The following is an 18,303-nucleotide window of genomic DNA, read 5'->3' as shown; positions in this document are numbered from 1 at the left end:
CCCACTGTTGGTTCAACCCCAAAACTTGTTTGTATTTAAAATTAATTATGACAATGCATATTTAGATTGAAACAAACTATGATAAAGGAAATTATATTATATAACAAAGGGCAAGGTCACCAGAGTTCAACTATGTTTCGAAAAACGTCTAAAAAACACAAGAATTAGTAGAAATGTTCCTGTTTTGGGCGGATTATTGATAGAGAATAATGTCTTTATTACAAAAATGCTGAAAAACCGTGAGTTGTTGCCTTAGTTATTTTTTTTATTGGCGAAAAACTGCGAACTCGGCAAATTTGGTTGCACAACTTCCCTTTATCATATACACCCAGCGACACCGATGCCAGCTGACTGTGTACAAAACTGGTAGGAGGTAATACATTTGGGGCGAAAGTATTCAAAAATCAGTTTTTGGATGTTGCAATGGCAGTGGTGGGCCAGGATTGTTTTCCAATTAGTGACGGCACGACCTACCTGTGAAGTATGAACAAAACCAGCCGAGCCGTTGCTGGTGAAAAGTTACCCCAAATTTGGGGTAAAATTTCTCGGTAATGAAAACAGATATCAAAAATTCAATGGTAACTTTGTGCCCACACTCAAGCTGAGTAGAATGAGCTATGTTTGAAGTGTTTTATCCCAAATTTGTAGGAGGAGATACATTTGGCGCGAAGCTATCAAAAAATCAGTTTTTTTGGCTGTTGCTATGGCAACGGTGGGCCAAAAAAAATTTCCAGATTTTTCCTTATAACTAGGGTTCAGGTGTGACCTACCTGCCAAGTTTGAACGAAATCGGCCAAGCCCAAAAAATCACAGAAGAAATATTACGTGAACACTGGAACACTGGAAATGTACACACATACACACACACACAAAACGACAAAAGTGATTATAAAGGCAATCCTAGCGGAGCGGATCGCCAATTATCCCCATAGCTTGCCTGATGTCCAGTATAATTGAGAACGGAAGAATGACAGACGAAAGAAATACACTGAGAGCGTGAATGTGACTGTCAACTTGTCTATTTTAAATTTCTGACACACAATCGACCAATTCACAAACTATTTAGTAGTAACTATGTTTTTTGCCAAAACACCGAAGGACACGTTGAGATATTCATTGCCAATGTTGTCTTTATAACCAAGTAAAAAACGTCACGATTTTAGAACGCCTTTATCGGAAAATCGGAGGTATCGAAAATACTTTCTCACAGACGGACCGGAACAGGAAGTCAATAGAAAACAAAAGATTTTTTCCTTAGCGTGGGGGAAATTTGGTTAGCGTGGGGGGAAACAGAGGTGTTAATCCGGTCCTGGCAACGTTTGAGGGATCGTGACTTAGCTCCGACTGTGAGAATGTAATGATTACGCAGCCCACTCTCGCTGATCGTGATTTTGGGTTATTTTTGGCATTTCATTTGAGACGTTCGTTTTGGGGTGATTCGAGACAAAATGTTCAGGGAAGTGACAAAATAACTGGCATTAGTTTGGAGAGGACTCTCTTGCCGAAAATAATCAAAATTGAAGTCGAATGGATTAGTTCCACAAACTTGCGCGATCAACTTGTCTTACAGCAAAGCAGCAAAGCGAAGTCGACGTGACCCGCCTGACCCAAATATTTAAATTAGCTATTTGTGAGAATTGAAAATAATCTGGACTTGTACCAATTAGAAAATGCCTTGTAACAGGCCTGGGCTTTCGTAAATGATTTAGTCTCTCCGATTGGTCACAGGAAATTATTATACATGTAATTGTTACTTTCTCGGTATCGTTTCGTATTTGGTTATATAGGGATGGGGCTATAGTTTGACCCCGTTTGCCTGTACAGTGAAGTACGTGAATATCATTAACATATCATTATAAGCTGGCTTGATTATGAAACAGGAAATATATAAACCAAAGCTGTACTTTCAGACGTCTAGCGCAATTAAAACAATGCCCAAGTACCCAAGCTGTAAACATCTATAGAAAAACGTGTTTTTCTTTATTGTTTTTGCCATAAATACAAATGATTGGGCATCATTTGTTTCATTCGTTCCATGCTCATGTCGCTGCTGGTCAGATAAATTCTATCGAAACTATTTTATATCGTCACCAAATCAACCACCACGCCAGCCACAGCCACGCAAGTTATTCCCAGTTTTCAAGAAAAAAATTGGAGTGTGCCGTACCAGACTTGGTAAACAATTGTACAACGGAAGTACAAGTGTGGGTCAGACCCTGAGAGTGCTACCAAATCCGACTTCAGGCATCGCTACGCATTGTCAGTGAAACGTCGAATCGTCGTGTACGCTAAGCAGCACGGTCAGCGAGCAGCCGTTCTTATTTATTTGACATTTGTTATTCCCATAACAGTATTTTTACAGAATAAATTAATTGCAATGATACATCATTAATAATTATTTGTCTGTTTTGGTTGTGTGTGTGTTTGGTTATCCCTTCCCCATTTCACAATGAAAAAGTTTGATCACCCTGGTTTAAGAGCCACTGGCTACAAAGTTGTCAAAATGTTACCTCAAATAAGCACCACCCAGAAATGAAAGTGTTACAAAGTGGCTCTTATTTGAGGGTTTTTACGGTAGTAACTTTATTTGATTTCAAAAACTTCAAGAGACGTGTTTGAATGTATTTTGGGGTAAGATTAGTGTATATTCCGTGACGTATGGACGTGAATATTATGATGATTGCCAGCTTTATATTCTTGTGAACAGCCAAAAAAGCAAACAATTGTCTCCAATTTACGAAACTAGTTTGTAAATTGTATACCCTGTCAAATTATTGTACACGGACGATTAATTCATGAGGACATAGTTTTCAAGTAAATCATTTTTCGATTTATTGCTTGTCGCGATTTCCGAAATATCCACAACTCGGGGGGGGGGGGGGTAGAATGTCCCTGTGTCGATCAATTTATTCATTATATAATAGCAGGTTGCCTATGATTATATTTGTATTTTTAGCTCTGCTGACGACTTTGTCAAGTGGAGCTTATCATATGAGTGATTGTCCGTCGTCATTCGGTGTCCGTCGTTGTCTGTGTCAATGTTTTACATTTTCGACTTCTTCTTCAAAACTACCTTGGGTAGACCTCTCTTAGGTTTGTTCATTTCATGTTGATATCTTTAATTCTCTAATTTTGGTGAATATTTTTGTCATTTTTGGTAAAAAGTGATATTTTCGACTTCTTGTTAAAAACCGCAAGTGCAATTGCTTTGATATTACATATATAGGTACTACATGTGGACCTCTCTCAGATTTGTTCATTTTGTAATGATATCTTTAATTCTCTAATTTTGGTGAATATTTTTGTCATTTTTGGTAAAAAGTCATATTTTCGACTTCTTGTTAAAAACGACAAGTGCAATTGCTTTGATATTACATATATAGGTACTACATGTGGACCTTTCTCAGATTTGTTCATTTTGTGATGATATCTTCAATTCTCTAATTTTGATGAATATTTTTGGTAAAAAGTGATATTTTCGACTTCTTGTTAAAAACGACAAGTCCAATTGCTTTGATATTATTACATATATAGGTACTACATGTGGACCTCTCTCAGATTTGTTCATTTTGTAATGATATCTTAATTATCTACAGTAATTTTGGTGAATATTTTTGTCATTTTTGGTAAAAAGTGATATTTTCTTCTTGTTAAAAACCACAATCATTTATGGTGAAAAATGATATTTTTGAATTTTTGTTGAAAACAGCAAGTCCCATTGCATTGATACTATGCATATTGTTCATTTTCTAATGATATCTTCTGTTCTATAATTGAAATGTGCATTGCAAACAGCGGAGCTATCTCAGCCGAAAGGCTGCTTGTTCTGGGTTCCTACAACATGGAGTGTTGAAATATTGTACACAAATTTCATAAAATCCTGAATATATCTAGAAGTGAAAATCAAATGGTTTACAGTATTTTATACCCATTGATTGAAATGCAATAATATCACTGCACTAAAAAGACTTCAAACAATTATTGTTACTTCTCCATTGAAGGTTATGAGCAGACCAACCTTTACTTGCTCTGAAAACATAGCTTTTACAATTGTTTAAATTAACAGATGTTGTTCTATGTACAATGAATACATTTTAAATAATAAACCTTACTGTGTTAATAACAAATTGTATTTGACAACATGAGAATGATTCTGATGCCCAGTGGTGATGTTGAAACAAACCCAGGTTCTGGTAATATACTAAGACCTGAATAACAAAGAAGTCATGTACATCAAGGTTTACTCAGATTTATGAATGCAGTTTCTTGAGCAAGTATACATGTATGACAAATAGTTTTGTTGCACTTGTGTTCTCTGAGATTCTGAACGTGGGTCAGCGGAAGTTTTTAGTTGTCAGTACAAGACTAGATCATCGGAAATCACTTTATGATGAGTTGTAACCACAAAGAGTACATATTTATTCACCTGTTTGCAGATGTTCCTTGTACTACTTTATAATCAAATAACGGGGACTGTGACATTTCATGTCTTGTTTTATTTTCAATTCACTACAGGCTCTAGCTCTTTGTGCTAACAATAATTTTGCACACTGGGCAGCAAAACAAAGGAGATCAAACAGAATAAAAAATATTTGAATAGAAATCGATAATCTCATGGCCTCGATGACATGAAATTCAAACTTGCTTGCATGCCATAACAGGCTCCTGTGTATTCTTGGTATTAGTTGGATACTATATTGTGATATGTGAAGTATTGTAATGGGATATACTTTTCTTTTAATGTCTTTATTTGATTGCTGAATTAAATCCTCCTGGATATGTCAAATTACAATAGAACTTATTGTTTCACTGACAATTTGTGAGCTTAAAACCCAGTGAAAATGATCAAAATAGTAAATAAATGTCAGCAAAAAGTAAATGGTTGCACAGTATTTTCATCATTCATGTTTAGCATTGGTCTATACTTTGCCTTACTTGTTTAATTGTATGTCATGTCATGTGTATCACAAGATCATTAATAGAATATCTACTCAGTATGAATCAGCATAGGGTAGGGTCTCTAGTTTGTTTAATTGGAGCAAATTGTTGCTCTTATTGTTAATTAGATGCTATGCCTGGCTCCTATAGCTTGTTAAATGAACCATATGTGTCCAGTTATCATCTGTATGCAAATAATTTCATTACCATAGTGATAGTTGACCTGGTCTGGTAATATGAGATGATGTTTGTAAGCTCTTTAACCTTGCATTCACTTGTGAATCTGGAGCATGTATGTTTGGTCACTGACTACATGCTTTGATGCTCATATCCAGGCAAGTAATAGTATATTTATTTCATTGCTCTTTGTTTTCTCTTTTCTCAAAATACTTTAAAATGAAAATTTATTTTCATAGTACTTTTTCACAATATATTGTTGTACTACTTTGTATCAGTATGCTAATTAAGCAATCTGCATGTGTGTCTTATCAGAAATGGCAGTCAGTTTTGCTGTTCTCAAGATGTGATGAATAATGGCAATGTATGGAAATGTTGATTACTATAATAAGAGATGTAACATGCTGGGACAGTACAGATATTTCAAAAAGGATTATCCTTTGTGATTACATAAAGTTACTTCTAGTTTACTGTTTTTCAAGGTTATCCCATGTGTACATTTTAAGCTATCAGCTGCATTTTGACTTTACCTGTTTGATCATTCTATTAATTCTAACAATTTATCAAGCTATTTGTTCGATCTAAACTCCTAAATTTTTAATTGAATGGTATTTAGAATTTTGTTTTTGCACAATTAATGATTTTGCTATTTGACAAAATATAATGCCCAAATTAGAGCCTTCTCAGCTGTCAAATAAATGTGGTTTCATATCAAGATTTTCCATCTGGCTCATAAGGGAATGGAATAAAACATAACATGGATGTTTTAAATTCTTCTTGTCTCTGTTTTGAAAATCTGGGTTGATGTATGATGCTTTGCATTCCATTTCATATTCTACTTTATTACTGTACATGTATGATGCTTTGCATTCCATTTCATATTCTACTTTATTACTGTACATGTATGTACATTCTTGACTGATTTTGTCCTTTGTGTGGCTTTTGTATAGTGACTAGACTGTCGATAGTTGGTCATACCTAATATTAATCTGTTATTAATAAATATTGTGTATAAACATAATAGGCCTGAATAAATTGCGAACGCCGGGACAGGATGTCTGTTTGGACCCTATTGTTTTTGTTTGAGTTTTTCTACTACCGCAATTTTTTTGACGCCCCAGAACTTGAACAACGTTGACTTCTGAAACTTCTCAAGCACATTGGGGACTATGATACTGGTGTACCTAACATTCATAATTTTGATTGGTCAACTGGTTTGGCAGCCGTCATGAATTGAAGTTTAACAGGAAGTGGCCATTTGTAACTCTCTGAGGGTCTAGAAATTCTGATTTTGTTTGTAGTAGCATTATTAGTCCCCGTTCGGACGCAGTCCGAAAACGGGGACGTATGTTTTGCCCTGTGTGTGTCCGTCCGTCCGTCCGTCCGTCCGTGCGTCCGTGATCACCTGTATCTCGAACATGCATGGACCGATTAAGTTCAAACTTCACTCATACATCACACATTATATGGGACATATGCACATGCATTTTTTTCATGATCCGATTAACGATAGCCGAATAGCGGCCATTTTAAGGCCGAAAATGCATCAAAATCGCACATTTTCACCATTCCGGACCCGGATCTCAGTTATGCATGGACGGATTTTGTTCAAATTTGGTACATACATTAAACATAATAGGACCTTGATGCACGTCATTTTTTTTTTTGGATCGGGTTCGAAATGGCCGACTGGCGGCCATTTTGTTTTAAAGAATTCAGTTCTGGATCCGTATCTGAGACATGCTTGGATTGATCGAGTTCAAACTTCACACACACAAGGTACATTATGTCACAAATATGTATGTGGATTTGTTTCATGATCTCATTAACGATAGCCAAATGGCGGCCGCTTTAAGGCCGAAAATGCATTGAAATCGCACATTTTCACCATTCCGGACCCGAATCTCAGTTATGCATGGACGGATTTCATTCAAATTTGGTACATACATTAAACATAATAGGACCTTGATGCACGTCATTTTTTTTTCGGATCAAGTTCGAAATAGCCGACTGGCGGCCATTTTGTTTTAAAGAATTCAGTTCTGGATCCGTATCCGAGACATGTCTGGATTGATCAAGTTCAAACTTCACACACACAAGGTACATCATGTCACAAATATGTATGTGCATTTGTTTCATGATCTTATTAACGATAGCCAAATGGGGGCCTCTTTAAGGCCGAAAATGCATTGAAATTGCACATTTTCACCATTCCGGACCCGTATCTCAGTTATGCATGGATGGATTTTGTTCAAATTTGGTACATACATTAAACATAATAGGACCTTGATGCACGTCTTTTTTTTTTTCGGATCAAGTTCAAAATGGCCGACTGGCGGCCATTTTGTTAAAGAATTCAGTTCTGGATCCGTATCCAAGACATGTCTGGATTGATCAAGTTCAAACTTCACACACACATGGTACATCATGTCACAAATAGATATGTGCATTTGTTTCATGATCTGCTTAACAATAGCGGAATGATGGCCATTTTAAGGCCGAAAATGCATCAAAATCACGTATTTTCACAATTCCAGAACCGGATCTCAGTCATGCATGGATGGATTTTGTTCAGATTTAGCACAATGTGTTGTACATATGCAGGTGCATTTCGGTCATGATCTGCTTTGAATGTATATGTCTCTCAAATATGAACGGAACGGGGACGTGTCATTGACAATGACTTGTTGATATATGGAATACCTATTTCACAAATAAAAACATTAGTGTCCACATGACTTTTCCTCAGAAAAATGGCAAAAAACACTTCTTCAGAACCACTGAACACATTGATCTGAAATTTGTTTTTTTGGCATCTATGTAGAATGCTCATTAAAGTTTGTGAAGCCTGGTTTTATTTTCTTTCTCATTTTCAAGTTATCTCTTACATTTTCTCAGAGACTCTGCAGCAGATGTCAATGAAACTTGGCAGGTTGATGAACAAGTCTGTGTTACATATGCACGCAATTTTTTTTTCCAGAACTGAAAATCCTAAGTGGGTCTTTTTCAAGATTTTCATCCAAAATTACCTCTCTCTACTACACCGACAGAGCAACTGAGCATGCTCAGAATAAATGATGAGCTTGCTCAGAATAAATGATGAGCTTGCTCAGAATAAATGATGAGCTTAGATTGTAATGCTATTGTTTTTAGTGATGTCATCCAAATCAGTGACAGATGGGTTGTAATATTACCAATCTCAGTGGAAAATGTTGAGGGGTGTCAGGGCTACATTTTGATGGGAATTATAGTGGTGATAATTAAATAAACCCAGGTCCTGGTAATATACAAAGACCTGAATTAACAAAGAAGTCAAGTTGTTATTAAAGGTACATCAAGATCTCGGTCATGCATGGATGGATTTTGTTCAGATTTAGTACAATGTGTTGTACATATGCAGGTGCATTTCGGTCATGATCTGCTTTGAATGTATATGTCACTCAAATATGAACGGAACGGGGATGTGTCATTGACAATGACTTGTTTTGAATAACTTGGCTAAAGACCAAATCTGAAAATTACAGCATTCACATCAACATTAATTTTTAGCTCCGCTGTCGACTTTGTCGAGCTGAGCTTATCATATGAGTGATTGTCCGTCGTCTGTGTCAATGTTTTACTTTTTAGCTCCGCTGTCGACTTTGTCGAGCGGAGCTTATCATATGACTGATTGTCCGTCTCGTCGTCCGTCGTCATCCGTGTCAATGTTTTACTTTTTCGACTTCTTCTTGAAAACTACAAGCCTGAATTCTTTGATACTTGGTGTATATGTACCTTGGGTAGACCTCTCTTAGGTTTGTTCATTTCATGTTGATATCTTCAATTCTCTAATTTTGGTGAATATTTTTGGTAAAAAGTGATATTTTCGACTTCTTGTTAAAAACCGCAAGTGCAATTGCTTTGATATTACATATATAGGTACTACATGTCGACCTCCCTCAGATTTGTTCATTTTGTAATGATATCTTTAATTTTCTAATTTTGGTGAATATTTTTGTCATTTTTGGTAAAAAGTGATATTTTCGACTTCTTGTTAAAAACTAAAAGTTCAATTGCTTTGATATTACTTATATAGATACTACATGTAGACCTCTCGCAGATTTGTTCATTTTGTAATGATATCTTCAATTCTCTAACTTTGGTGAATATTTTTGTAATTTTTGGTAAAAAGTGATATTTTCGACTTCTTGTTAAAAACCACAATCATTTATGGTGAAAAATGATATTTTTGAATTCTTGTTGAAAACAGCAAGTCCCATTGCATTGATACTATGCATATTGTTCATTTTCTAATGATATCTTCTGTTCTTTAATTGAAATGTGCATTGCTAACAGCGGAGCTATCTCAGCCGAGAGGCTGCTTGTTTGTCTTCACTACAATAAATCCTGTTGGGAACATGCTAAACATAACTAACCTAGGGAGTACACATTGTCTTGATAGTCTTGACTGATTGATGTATTCATTGCTCATTATGCATCTCCAACAGCGGAGCTATATCAGCAGACAGGCTGCTAGTATTTATATTGTCCATTGTGAATGACAGGAGTGTGTATATAATCAAAATTACTCATAATTTAATGATCCAGCAAACAAATTGTGACGAAACATGGTACATCTTTCTCACTCATCTTTCTAAGGTCTTTCCTACGTTACAATGTGATAAATTACCTATGTGACAAATGAACTGTTTATTGGTATGATCATTTTTCAAATGCATTCTCCAAACTTCAACCAGTACATCAATTACATCCTAACTTAGTACATGTATTATGACTATAAAAGTTGTATTCTTTCTGTTAGGATATTTCTTCAGAGAAGTGAAATGTCAGCAGTGTTACAATTAAAGTGTCACAAGTAGCATATGATACAATATAAAACAAAGGAATCATTTTACACATTTATATTAATTTATTTTAAATATTTGTATAACAATTTCTGAGTCTTGTTCTTGTTGTACAAATTCAATCTTACTTTGTTGACAGTATAGAGATTGCTTCGACACCTTTTGTTTCATTATTGTGTTAGAGCATACAACTGTACATAGACACCCTACAATGTATGTCCATTTAGGAGGTTGTTAAGTTGTTTCAAAGAAGGAGTTATCACTGTTTTGAGAATAAAAACTGTGCTCTTTAATATTAACAGCAATTACAGATGGATATTAATAGGTTACGCAGTACAGTTGATGAAGTGAGAGATCAAGCTATGGAACTCATTACAGAAGGAGGGTCATGTCAGATTGTTGTAGAACCAGAGCTAATAACACTCAATCAAAGATGGGAAGATGTCTCTGCCAAAGTTAAGGTTAAGATAATTTTAAATATTATCTATTAAAAACTATCAAACTATTTGTTTGTCAGTGGCAACTGCCTTGAGAAAAGTGGATGGGGAATTTTTGTTCATGAGAAGCTTATTCTTCCAAAATGATCTAATGAGATTTATTAAAACGAAGTTCAAAACAGGAACATGTGGGTTTTTTTGGCCAGTTTTCAGACATATCTGCAGTGATTTGGTTCATAGTTGGAATGAATTACATGTTAGTGCGACATGTAATTTGTTTCATGATTTTTTACAAGTACCAGACTTATCTTTCTCAGGCACGTCTTAGCAGTGTTTCCTGCCTTTTTAAGATCTTGCTCGTGCATATATATATATATATATATATATATTACTTCACTACTGTTTTACTACTTTTATGCAATTATATTATAAGGGACATTAAGATTAATACAGTGCATGTAGAATTATTTGAGGAACATGAATATTATTTATTTTTGTTATGTAATCATGATAACTTCATTGTTCTCATCTATTTTGGTCAGAATTGTGAGAACATTTTAGCCATTTTTTCTGCAAAAAATGTTTAGATATATTATTGCACTGTTTCCGGACTTTTATACTCATTTTGCCATGCAATTAAAAGGTTATTGCATTTGTTATTTAATTTGTTATTTTATTTTTTGATGATGTGATTGTTGCACAGTAGTATGTAGTAAACAATAAAACATTGTAAATTTAAAATATATTTTGCATGAAGATCACATAAAATATACACTGATTTTGTCTAAATTTGAAACAAAAACTTCATGGTTTGGGTGTTCTTGTTAGTTGGTCCAAGATGATTTAATGAATTCAACTGGCTGACAGGAATTAACAAACAAAAACTTGAATCACATGTCATAAAATATTTCTCCATCATGCCTAGAGGGATGTTGTTCAAAGTTGGTCTAAAAACAAATATTGTGATGGACTAGTGTCTCTTTAGACTGATTAGTCTTTTATAGTCTATGTGGGAAAGATACAGTGTACCATTTGTGCATCCACTAAGCTTCATAAGATGACACCTAGATCAACTAAAATTTAACTGTTTTGTCTTTCTTAATAGGAAAAGCAAACTTTACACAGACAAGAAGTTATAATAGATTTGAAAGATAAAACAGCCACCACTTCAATAGACTTACCAGTAGTCACAGAATCACCTGCAGTAACGTCTTCCAGAACAATAACCACAACGTTTGAAACCAAACCCATTCAAGTAGAAGGACAAGTTTCAACTGTTACTGTGGAGAAGACAAGAACTGTCACCACAACTATTGAAAGATCAGCACATCAACCCGAAGAAGTGGATGTAATTGAACCTATTAAAACGAAGGAGATTGAGCTGAAGGATACGCCAGTTGTCATGACAACTGTTACATCAACAAAGACATTCAATGTGTCAGAGCCAGTTGCTATGGATACAACTGATGGAGAACAGAAAGAACGAAAGCTTTCTTCATCTTCCTCTTCATCATCTGATGAAGAGGATAGATACATTACAGAGTTTAACACTATATTGCAAGAAACATATACTGCCATAGATCTTTTTGATATTAATTTGAAAAAGGAAATTGAAAAGGATCCCGAAACCAAGATCAAGGTATACTGTCAAATTACTGCTTCCATTTATTATAATTTACTGATTTTAAACTCTCAATTTTATCTTTTTAGTCCCCGTTCGGACGAAGTCCGAAAACGGGGACTTATAATTCGGTCTCTGTGCGTTCGTCCGGAGTCATATCTCAGAATCCCTTGGACCGATTCCGTTCATTCTTTGCATGTGCCTAGTACCTTATGTGGGACATATGCACATGCAGTGGTTTAGCGATTCAATTCAAAATGGCCGACTGGCAGCCATCTTGTTTTTTGAAAATGTTGTATTTTGGACATGCTTTGTCAGTTTTCTTTCAAACTTGGTACATAGATTATACATGTTAGGATACATGTCCATGATAATTTATTTCACAATTGGATCAAAGATGGTCGACTGGCAGCCATCTTGTTTTTTTAAAATGTCGTATTTTGGACATGCTTTGTCAGTTTTCATTCAAATTTAGTACATAGATTATACATGTTAGGATACATGTCCCCGACCGTCCGTGAGTTCCTGAGTCTGACCGTCCGTGTGTCCGTCTGTTCGTGCGACCGTCCGTGTGTCCGTGCGTCAGTCTATCCAACGTCATATTTCAGAATCCTGTGGACAGATTCTGTTCATTCTTTGCATGTGCCTAGTACCTTATGTGGGACATATGCACATGCAGTGGTTTAGCAATCGATTCAAAATGGCCGACTGGCAGCCATCTTGTTTTTTGAAAATGTTGTATTTTGGACATGCTTTGTTAGTTTTCTTTCAAACTTGGTACATAGATTATACATGTTAGGATACATGTCCATGATAATTTATTTCACAATTGGATCAAAGATGGTCGACTGGCAGGCATCTTGTTTTTGTTTTTTTATGCGGTATCTTGGGTGTGCTCTGTCAGTTTTCATTCAAATTTGGCACATACATGTACTTTATACATGTTAGGATGCATGTCCATGACAATTTGTTTCAAAATCTGGTCAAGGATGGCCGATTGACAGCCATCTGACTTTTTGGCCTTACTACTATATTTCCACAATTTATGTACCATTTTCATTCGTATTTGGCACATACATCATACATATCAGTGTGTTTCATAATCAGATCAAAGATGGCTGAATAACGGCTGTTTTTATTTTGGCTATATTACTATGACACGAAACACGTGTTTTGATGTAAATAAACAATCTGTTGTATACGCCACTTGGCACTCAAGTTTCAAGGACACGCTCGCGACAACCCCTCCGCTTTAATATGACGAGCACAAAGAGAACTTAACGGAGACTGTGTCATTTTCAATGACTTGTATTCAGTGAGTTCTGATTTATAGAATAGTTAGGGCCCATACACTAGCATATTTTGGGCTCAAACTAATATAGATTTGAAATTGTAGAAAATCTTTTGTTAAAATCTGCTGGCCTAAATTTTTAGTCGACACTGTTATTTTTGTTTTTGAGTCCCGTGTGCGAAGCACAAAAAGGGAGTCTTTGCAGTTTGTGCGTCTGTCTGTGTGTGTTTGTGTGTGTGTGTCTGTTTCACTGATATCTCAAGAACCATACATTGATTTTTGATGAAACTTGGTGCATAGATGCTCTGGGCCAATGCGCAGATTTGATTAGGTTTTGGTAAATATCCATGCATATTAACTCCCTAATTTGCATGATAATTAGCTGATTTTTAGCTGTTCCATGTCTGTTTCTCTGATATCTAAAGAACCACTCATTGGATTTTGATTAAACTTGGCACATAGATGCTCAGATTTGTTTAGTTTTGGGTAAAAATCTGTGCAATATTAATTACCTAATTTGCATAATTAATTAATTTTCAGCTTTTGATATTTCAAGTAGTAATCATCACATTTCAATGAAACTTGGTACATAGATGTCATAGGACACTGCACAGACCTGATAGTTTTTAGGGTAAAATCAGTAGATATTAATTACCTAATTTGCATAATTAATTAATTTTCAGCTTTTGATATTTCAAGTAGTAATCATCACATTTCAATGAAACTTGGTACATAGCTACTTAAGGAATGTGCAGACCCTTGATTAGTTTTGGGGTAAATATTTGTGCATATTAATTACCTTATTAGCATAATTTGTTAATTTTCAGCTTTTTGCCTGATATCTCAAGTACTAATCATCATATTTCAATGAGACTTGCTACATAGATCTTCTAGGATTATTAGGACCTGATTAGTTTTAATTGGCTATTAATTACCTAATTTGCATAATGTTCCACTGATATATAAAGAACCACGAATTGAATTTTAATAAAACTTTTAAAAAGAACCATGCAGAGACCCAATTAGTTTTTGGTAAATATTTATGCTTATTAATCACCTAATTAACATAATTAATTAACACTGATATCTCAATTACTAATCATCACATTTGAATAAAATTTAGTACATAAGTGCTCTAGGACAATAGACAGGCCTGATTAATTAGTCCCTGTTCAGGCGCAGCCTGAAAAGGGGACTTTATAATTCAGGTTTTGTCCATTTTCCGTCTCCAACATTTTCTCAGAAATTCTGCAGCAGATATCAGTGAAACTTGGCAGATTGATTAACAATTATACATATTATTCTGTTCGGCTCAGTGGTCTCATTCACTAGTTACTAGAAGAACTAGTAACCTTATTTGATTTCAAGAACTTCAAGAAGGCGGCATAAGAGACGTGTTTGCAAAGGTAAGTTCTCCAGTTTCAGCAAAATTGAATGTATTTTGGGGTGCGATTGGTGTACATTCCGCGACGTACGGACGTGAATATTATGATGATTGCCAGCTTTATATTCTTGTGAAAAGCCAAAAAAGCAAACAATTGTCTCCAATCTACGAAACTAGTTTGTGAATTGTATACCCTGTCAAATTATTGTACTCGAACGATTAATTCATAGGGACATAGTTTTCAAGTAAATCATTTTTCGGTGTTTTGCTTGTGTCGCGATTTCCGAAATATCCACAACTCGGGGGGGGGGGGGGGGGTGTCCCTGTGTCGATCAATTTATTCATTATATCATAGCAGGTTGCATATGATTATATTCGTATAATGTTGTGAGCATTAAACACGTGTGTGGACGGTCGGTCGAGTACAGTCTGCAACGGACCATGAAATCGCCCGGCGTTTTTTCTGCAGTTTTTTAGCTCCGCTGTCGACTTTGTCGAGCGGAGCTTATCATATGAGTGATTGGCCGTCGTCGTCGTCCGTCGTCGTCCGTGTCAATGTTTTACTTTTTCGACTTCTTCTTGAAAACTACAAGCCTAAATGCTTTGATACTTGGTATATATGTACCTTGGGTAGACCTCTCTTAGGTTTGTTCATTTCATGTTGATATCTTTAATTCTCTAATTTTGGTGAATATTTTTGTCATTTTTGGTAAAAACTGATATTTTCGACTTCTTGTTAAAAACCGCAATTGCAATTGCTTTGATATTACATATATAGGTACTACATGTGTACCTCTCTCAGATTTGTTCATTTTGTAATGATATCTTTAATTCTCTAATTTTGGTGAATATTTTTGTCATTTTTGGTAAAAACTGATATTTTCGACTTCTTGATAAAAACCGCAAGTCCAATTGCTTTGATACTACATATATAGGTACTACATGTGGACCTCTCTCAGATTTGTTCATTTCGTGATGATATCTTCAATTCTCTAATTTTGATGAATATTTTTGTCATTTTTGGTAAAAACTGATATTTTCGACTTCTTGTTAAAAACCGCAAGTGCAATTACTTTGATATTACATATATAGGTACTACATGTGTACCTCTCTCAGATTTGTTCATTTTGTAATGATATCTTTAATTCTCTAATTTTGGTGAATATTTTTGTCATTTTTGGTAAAAACTGATATTTTCGACTTCTTGTTAAAAACTGCAATTGCTTTGATATTACATCTATATGTACTACATGTGGACCTCTCTCAGATTTGTTAATTTTGTAATGATATCTTTAATTCTTTAATTTTGGTGAATATTTTTGTCATTTTTGGTAAAAACTGATATTTTCGACTTCTTGATAAAAACCGCAAGTCCAATTGCTTTGATACTACATATATAGGTACTACATGTGGACCTCTCTCAGATTTGTTCATTTCGTGATGATATCTTCAATTCTCTAATTTTGGTGAATATTTTTGTCATTTTTGGTAAAAACTGATATTTTCGACTTCTTGTTAAAAACCGCCAGTGCAAATGCTTTGATATTACATATATAGGTACTACATGTTAACCTCTCTCAGATTTGTTCATTTCATGATGATATCTTTAATTCTCTAATTTTGGTGAATATTTTTGTCATTTTTTGGTGAAAAGTGATATTTTCGACTTCTTGTTAAAAAACGCAAGTCCAATTGCTTTGATATTACATATATAGGTACTACATGTTAACCTCTCTCAGATTTGTTCATTTTGTAATGATATCTTTAATTCTCTAATTTTGGTGAATATTTTTGTCATTTTTTGGTGAAAAGTGATATTTTCGACTTCTTGTTAAAAAACGCAAGTCCAATTGCTTTGATACTACATATATAGGTACTACATGTGGACCTCTCTCAGATTTGTTTATTTTCGTGATGATATCTTCAATTCTCTAATTTTGGTGAATATTTTTGTCAATTTTGGTAAAAAGTGATATTTTTGACTTCTTGTTAAAAACCGCAAGTCCGATTGCTTTGATATTACATATATAGGTACTACATGTGGACCTCTCTCAGATTTGTTCATTTTGTGATGATATCTTGAATTCTCTAATTTTGGTGAATATTTTTGTCATTTTTGGTAAAAAGTGATATTTTCGACTTCTTGTTGAAAACTGTATGTCCGATTGCTTTGATATTACATATATAGGTACTACATGTGGACCTCTCTCAGATTTGTTCGTTTTGTGATGATATCTTCAATTCTCTAATTAATTTATTTTGGTGAATATTTTTGTAATTTTTGGTAAAAAGTGATAAGTCCGATTGCTTTGATTGATACTATTCATATTGTTCATTTTCTAATGATGTCTTCACTTCTTTATTTGAAATGTGCATTGCTAACAGCGGAGCTATCTCAGCCGATAGGCTGCTTGTTTATTTTTTTTTTTAATATTTTGGATATTTCATTCACTCCTGACGCATAAAATAGTCTCATTTATGTTTTACCGTAGTCATTGACACCTAATCAAGAGTATGATGTGACTAGCGTGAATGGGTAAGCTTTGTTTCGACAATGAGCTGTTATTTCTGTTACCAAATTAAAATTATTCTTCAAATGCTCAGTTTATTTTTTGAAAACAACTAATTTTTTTATTTAAAAAAATCATGCCGTTTTCCCCGTCAAAATCACGAGATCACTGAACCGTCATTAACATATTTAAATGAGCCACGTGTAATAAAAACATGGTGGATATCGTATTGCATCGAGCATTTACATTCGACTGAAATCATTTGTTTACGTTGAAACTAAGTTGAATTTTACTGCCAATTCATAAAAATTCAATGAATTTATTTTTTGTACGTTATTATAATCATTACTGAATAATAATCAACAATTGCAATACTTCAAAGACAAGTAAGTTATTCACTTGCGAAACACAGAATGACCGGATTGTGTTACCGTGATCAGCCTGCCGTGATCATTTGCTACCGGTACTAACCACTAAGCAATGTATTCGTGTTTGTATTTATTCAAAACTTCTTTTAGAACATACTTTACTTTTCGTTATCAACAAAATTAGAAAAAAATAATGCATATTACATTTTTCATAATTTCAACATTTCGCGATGCCTAATTTAGAACCAAATTAAGGCCTTTCACTCTTCTCTGAGTGTGACACCTGAACCAGAGATTTTATAAGTACATGTTATTATGTAATTCATTATGAAAACTGACTAAATTAAATGTGATCTTATTTTTAATTGTTTGAACAGAATTATGATTTATATCGGTAATGATGTTTTCATCCAATATTAATTGTGCAATTGTTAAAATGCCTACCTACACATTTATTGTTTTTGTTTCTGTTGCCCTGAAATAGACATTTGTAAAATAAAATTAAAAAATCATGCTTGATTAAAATTGAAAAAAAAAAGATGTAGCCCCTTCCTGTTACCTGTTTCCAACTTCTTCCAAAGTAAAACTGGCGAAGCCATGTAAGTGCCATACAACCATCAACTGTGGGAAAACTTGTATGTTATTGAAAATCTTTATTTTGCTGTCTGTGAATTAATATAACGTTTGAAATGGCTTAATAGTGAAAAATATTCTCAAGCAATTGGTCTTCTGG

At 34.5% G+C, this 18,303-nt stretch overlaps 1 protein-coding gene across 4 annotated transcripts in view; it reads left to right on the top strand.

Moving 5' to 3' along the window:
* The window catches only part of LOC100378265 (dystrophin-like), a 322,146-nt gene that overhangs the window by 206,664 nt on the left and 97,179 nt on the right, over positions 1 to 18,303 (top strand). For all 4 annotated transcript variants that reach the window (XM_085505169.1, XM_085505170.1, XM_085505172.1 and 1 more), the window contains 2 exons: positions 10,262 to 10,420; positions 11,502 to 12,035. In XM_085505169.1, coding sequence (XP_085361295.1) covers positions 10,262 to 10,420; positions 11,502 to 12,035 — 693 coding nt within the window. The remainder of the gene's footprint in view (positions 1 to 10,261; positions 10,421 to 11,501; positions 12,036 to 18,303) is intronic.

Source organism: Saccoglossus kowalevskii, chromosome 11 (genome assembly GCF_978046115.1).
Source record: "Saccoglossus kowalevskii chromosome 11, keSacKowa6.1, whole genome shotgun sequence".
NCBI lineage: Eukaryota > Metazoa > Hemichordata > Enteropneusta > Harrimaniidae > Saccoglossus > Saccoglossus kowalevskii.
Note: the sequence above shows the minus strand (reverse complement) of the source record. Positions and strands in the feature narration are given on the sequence as shown.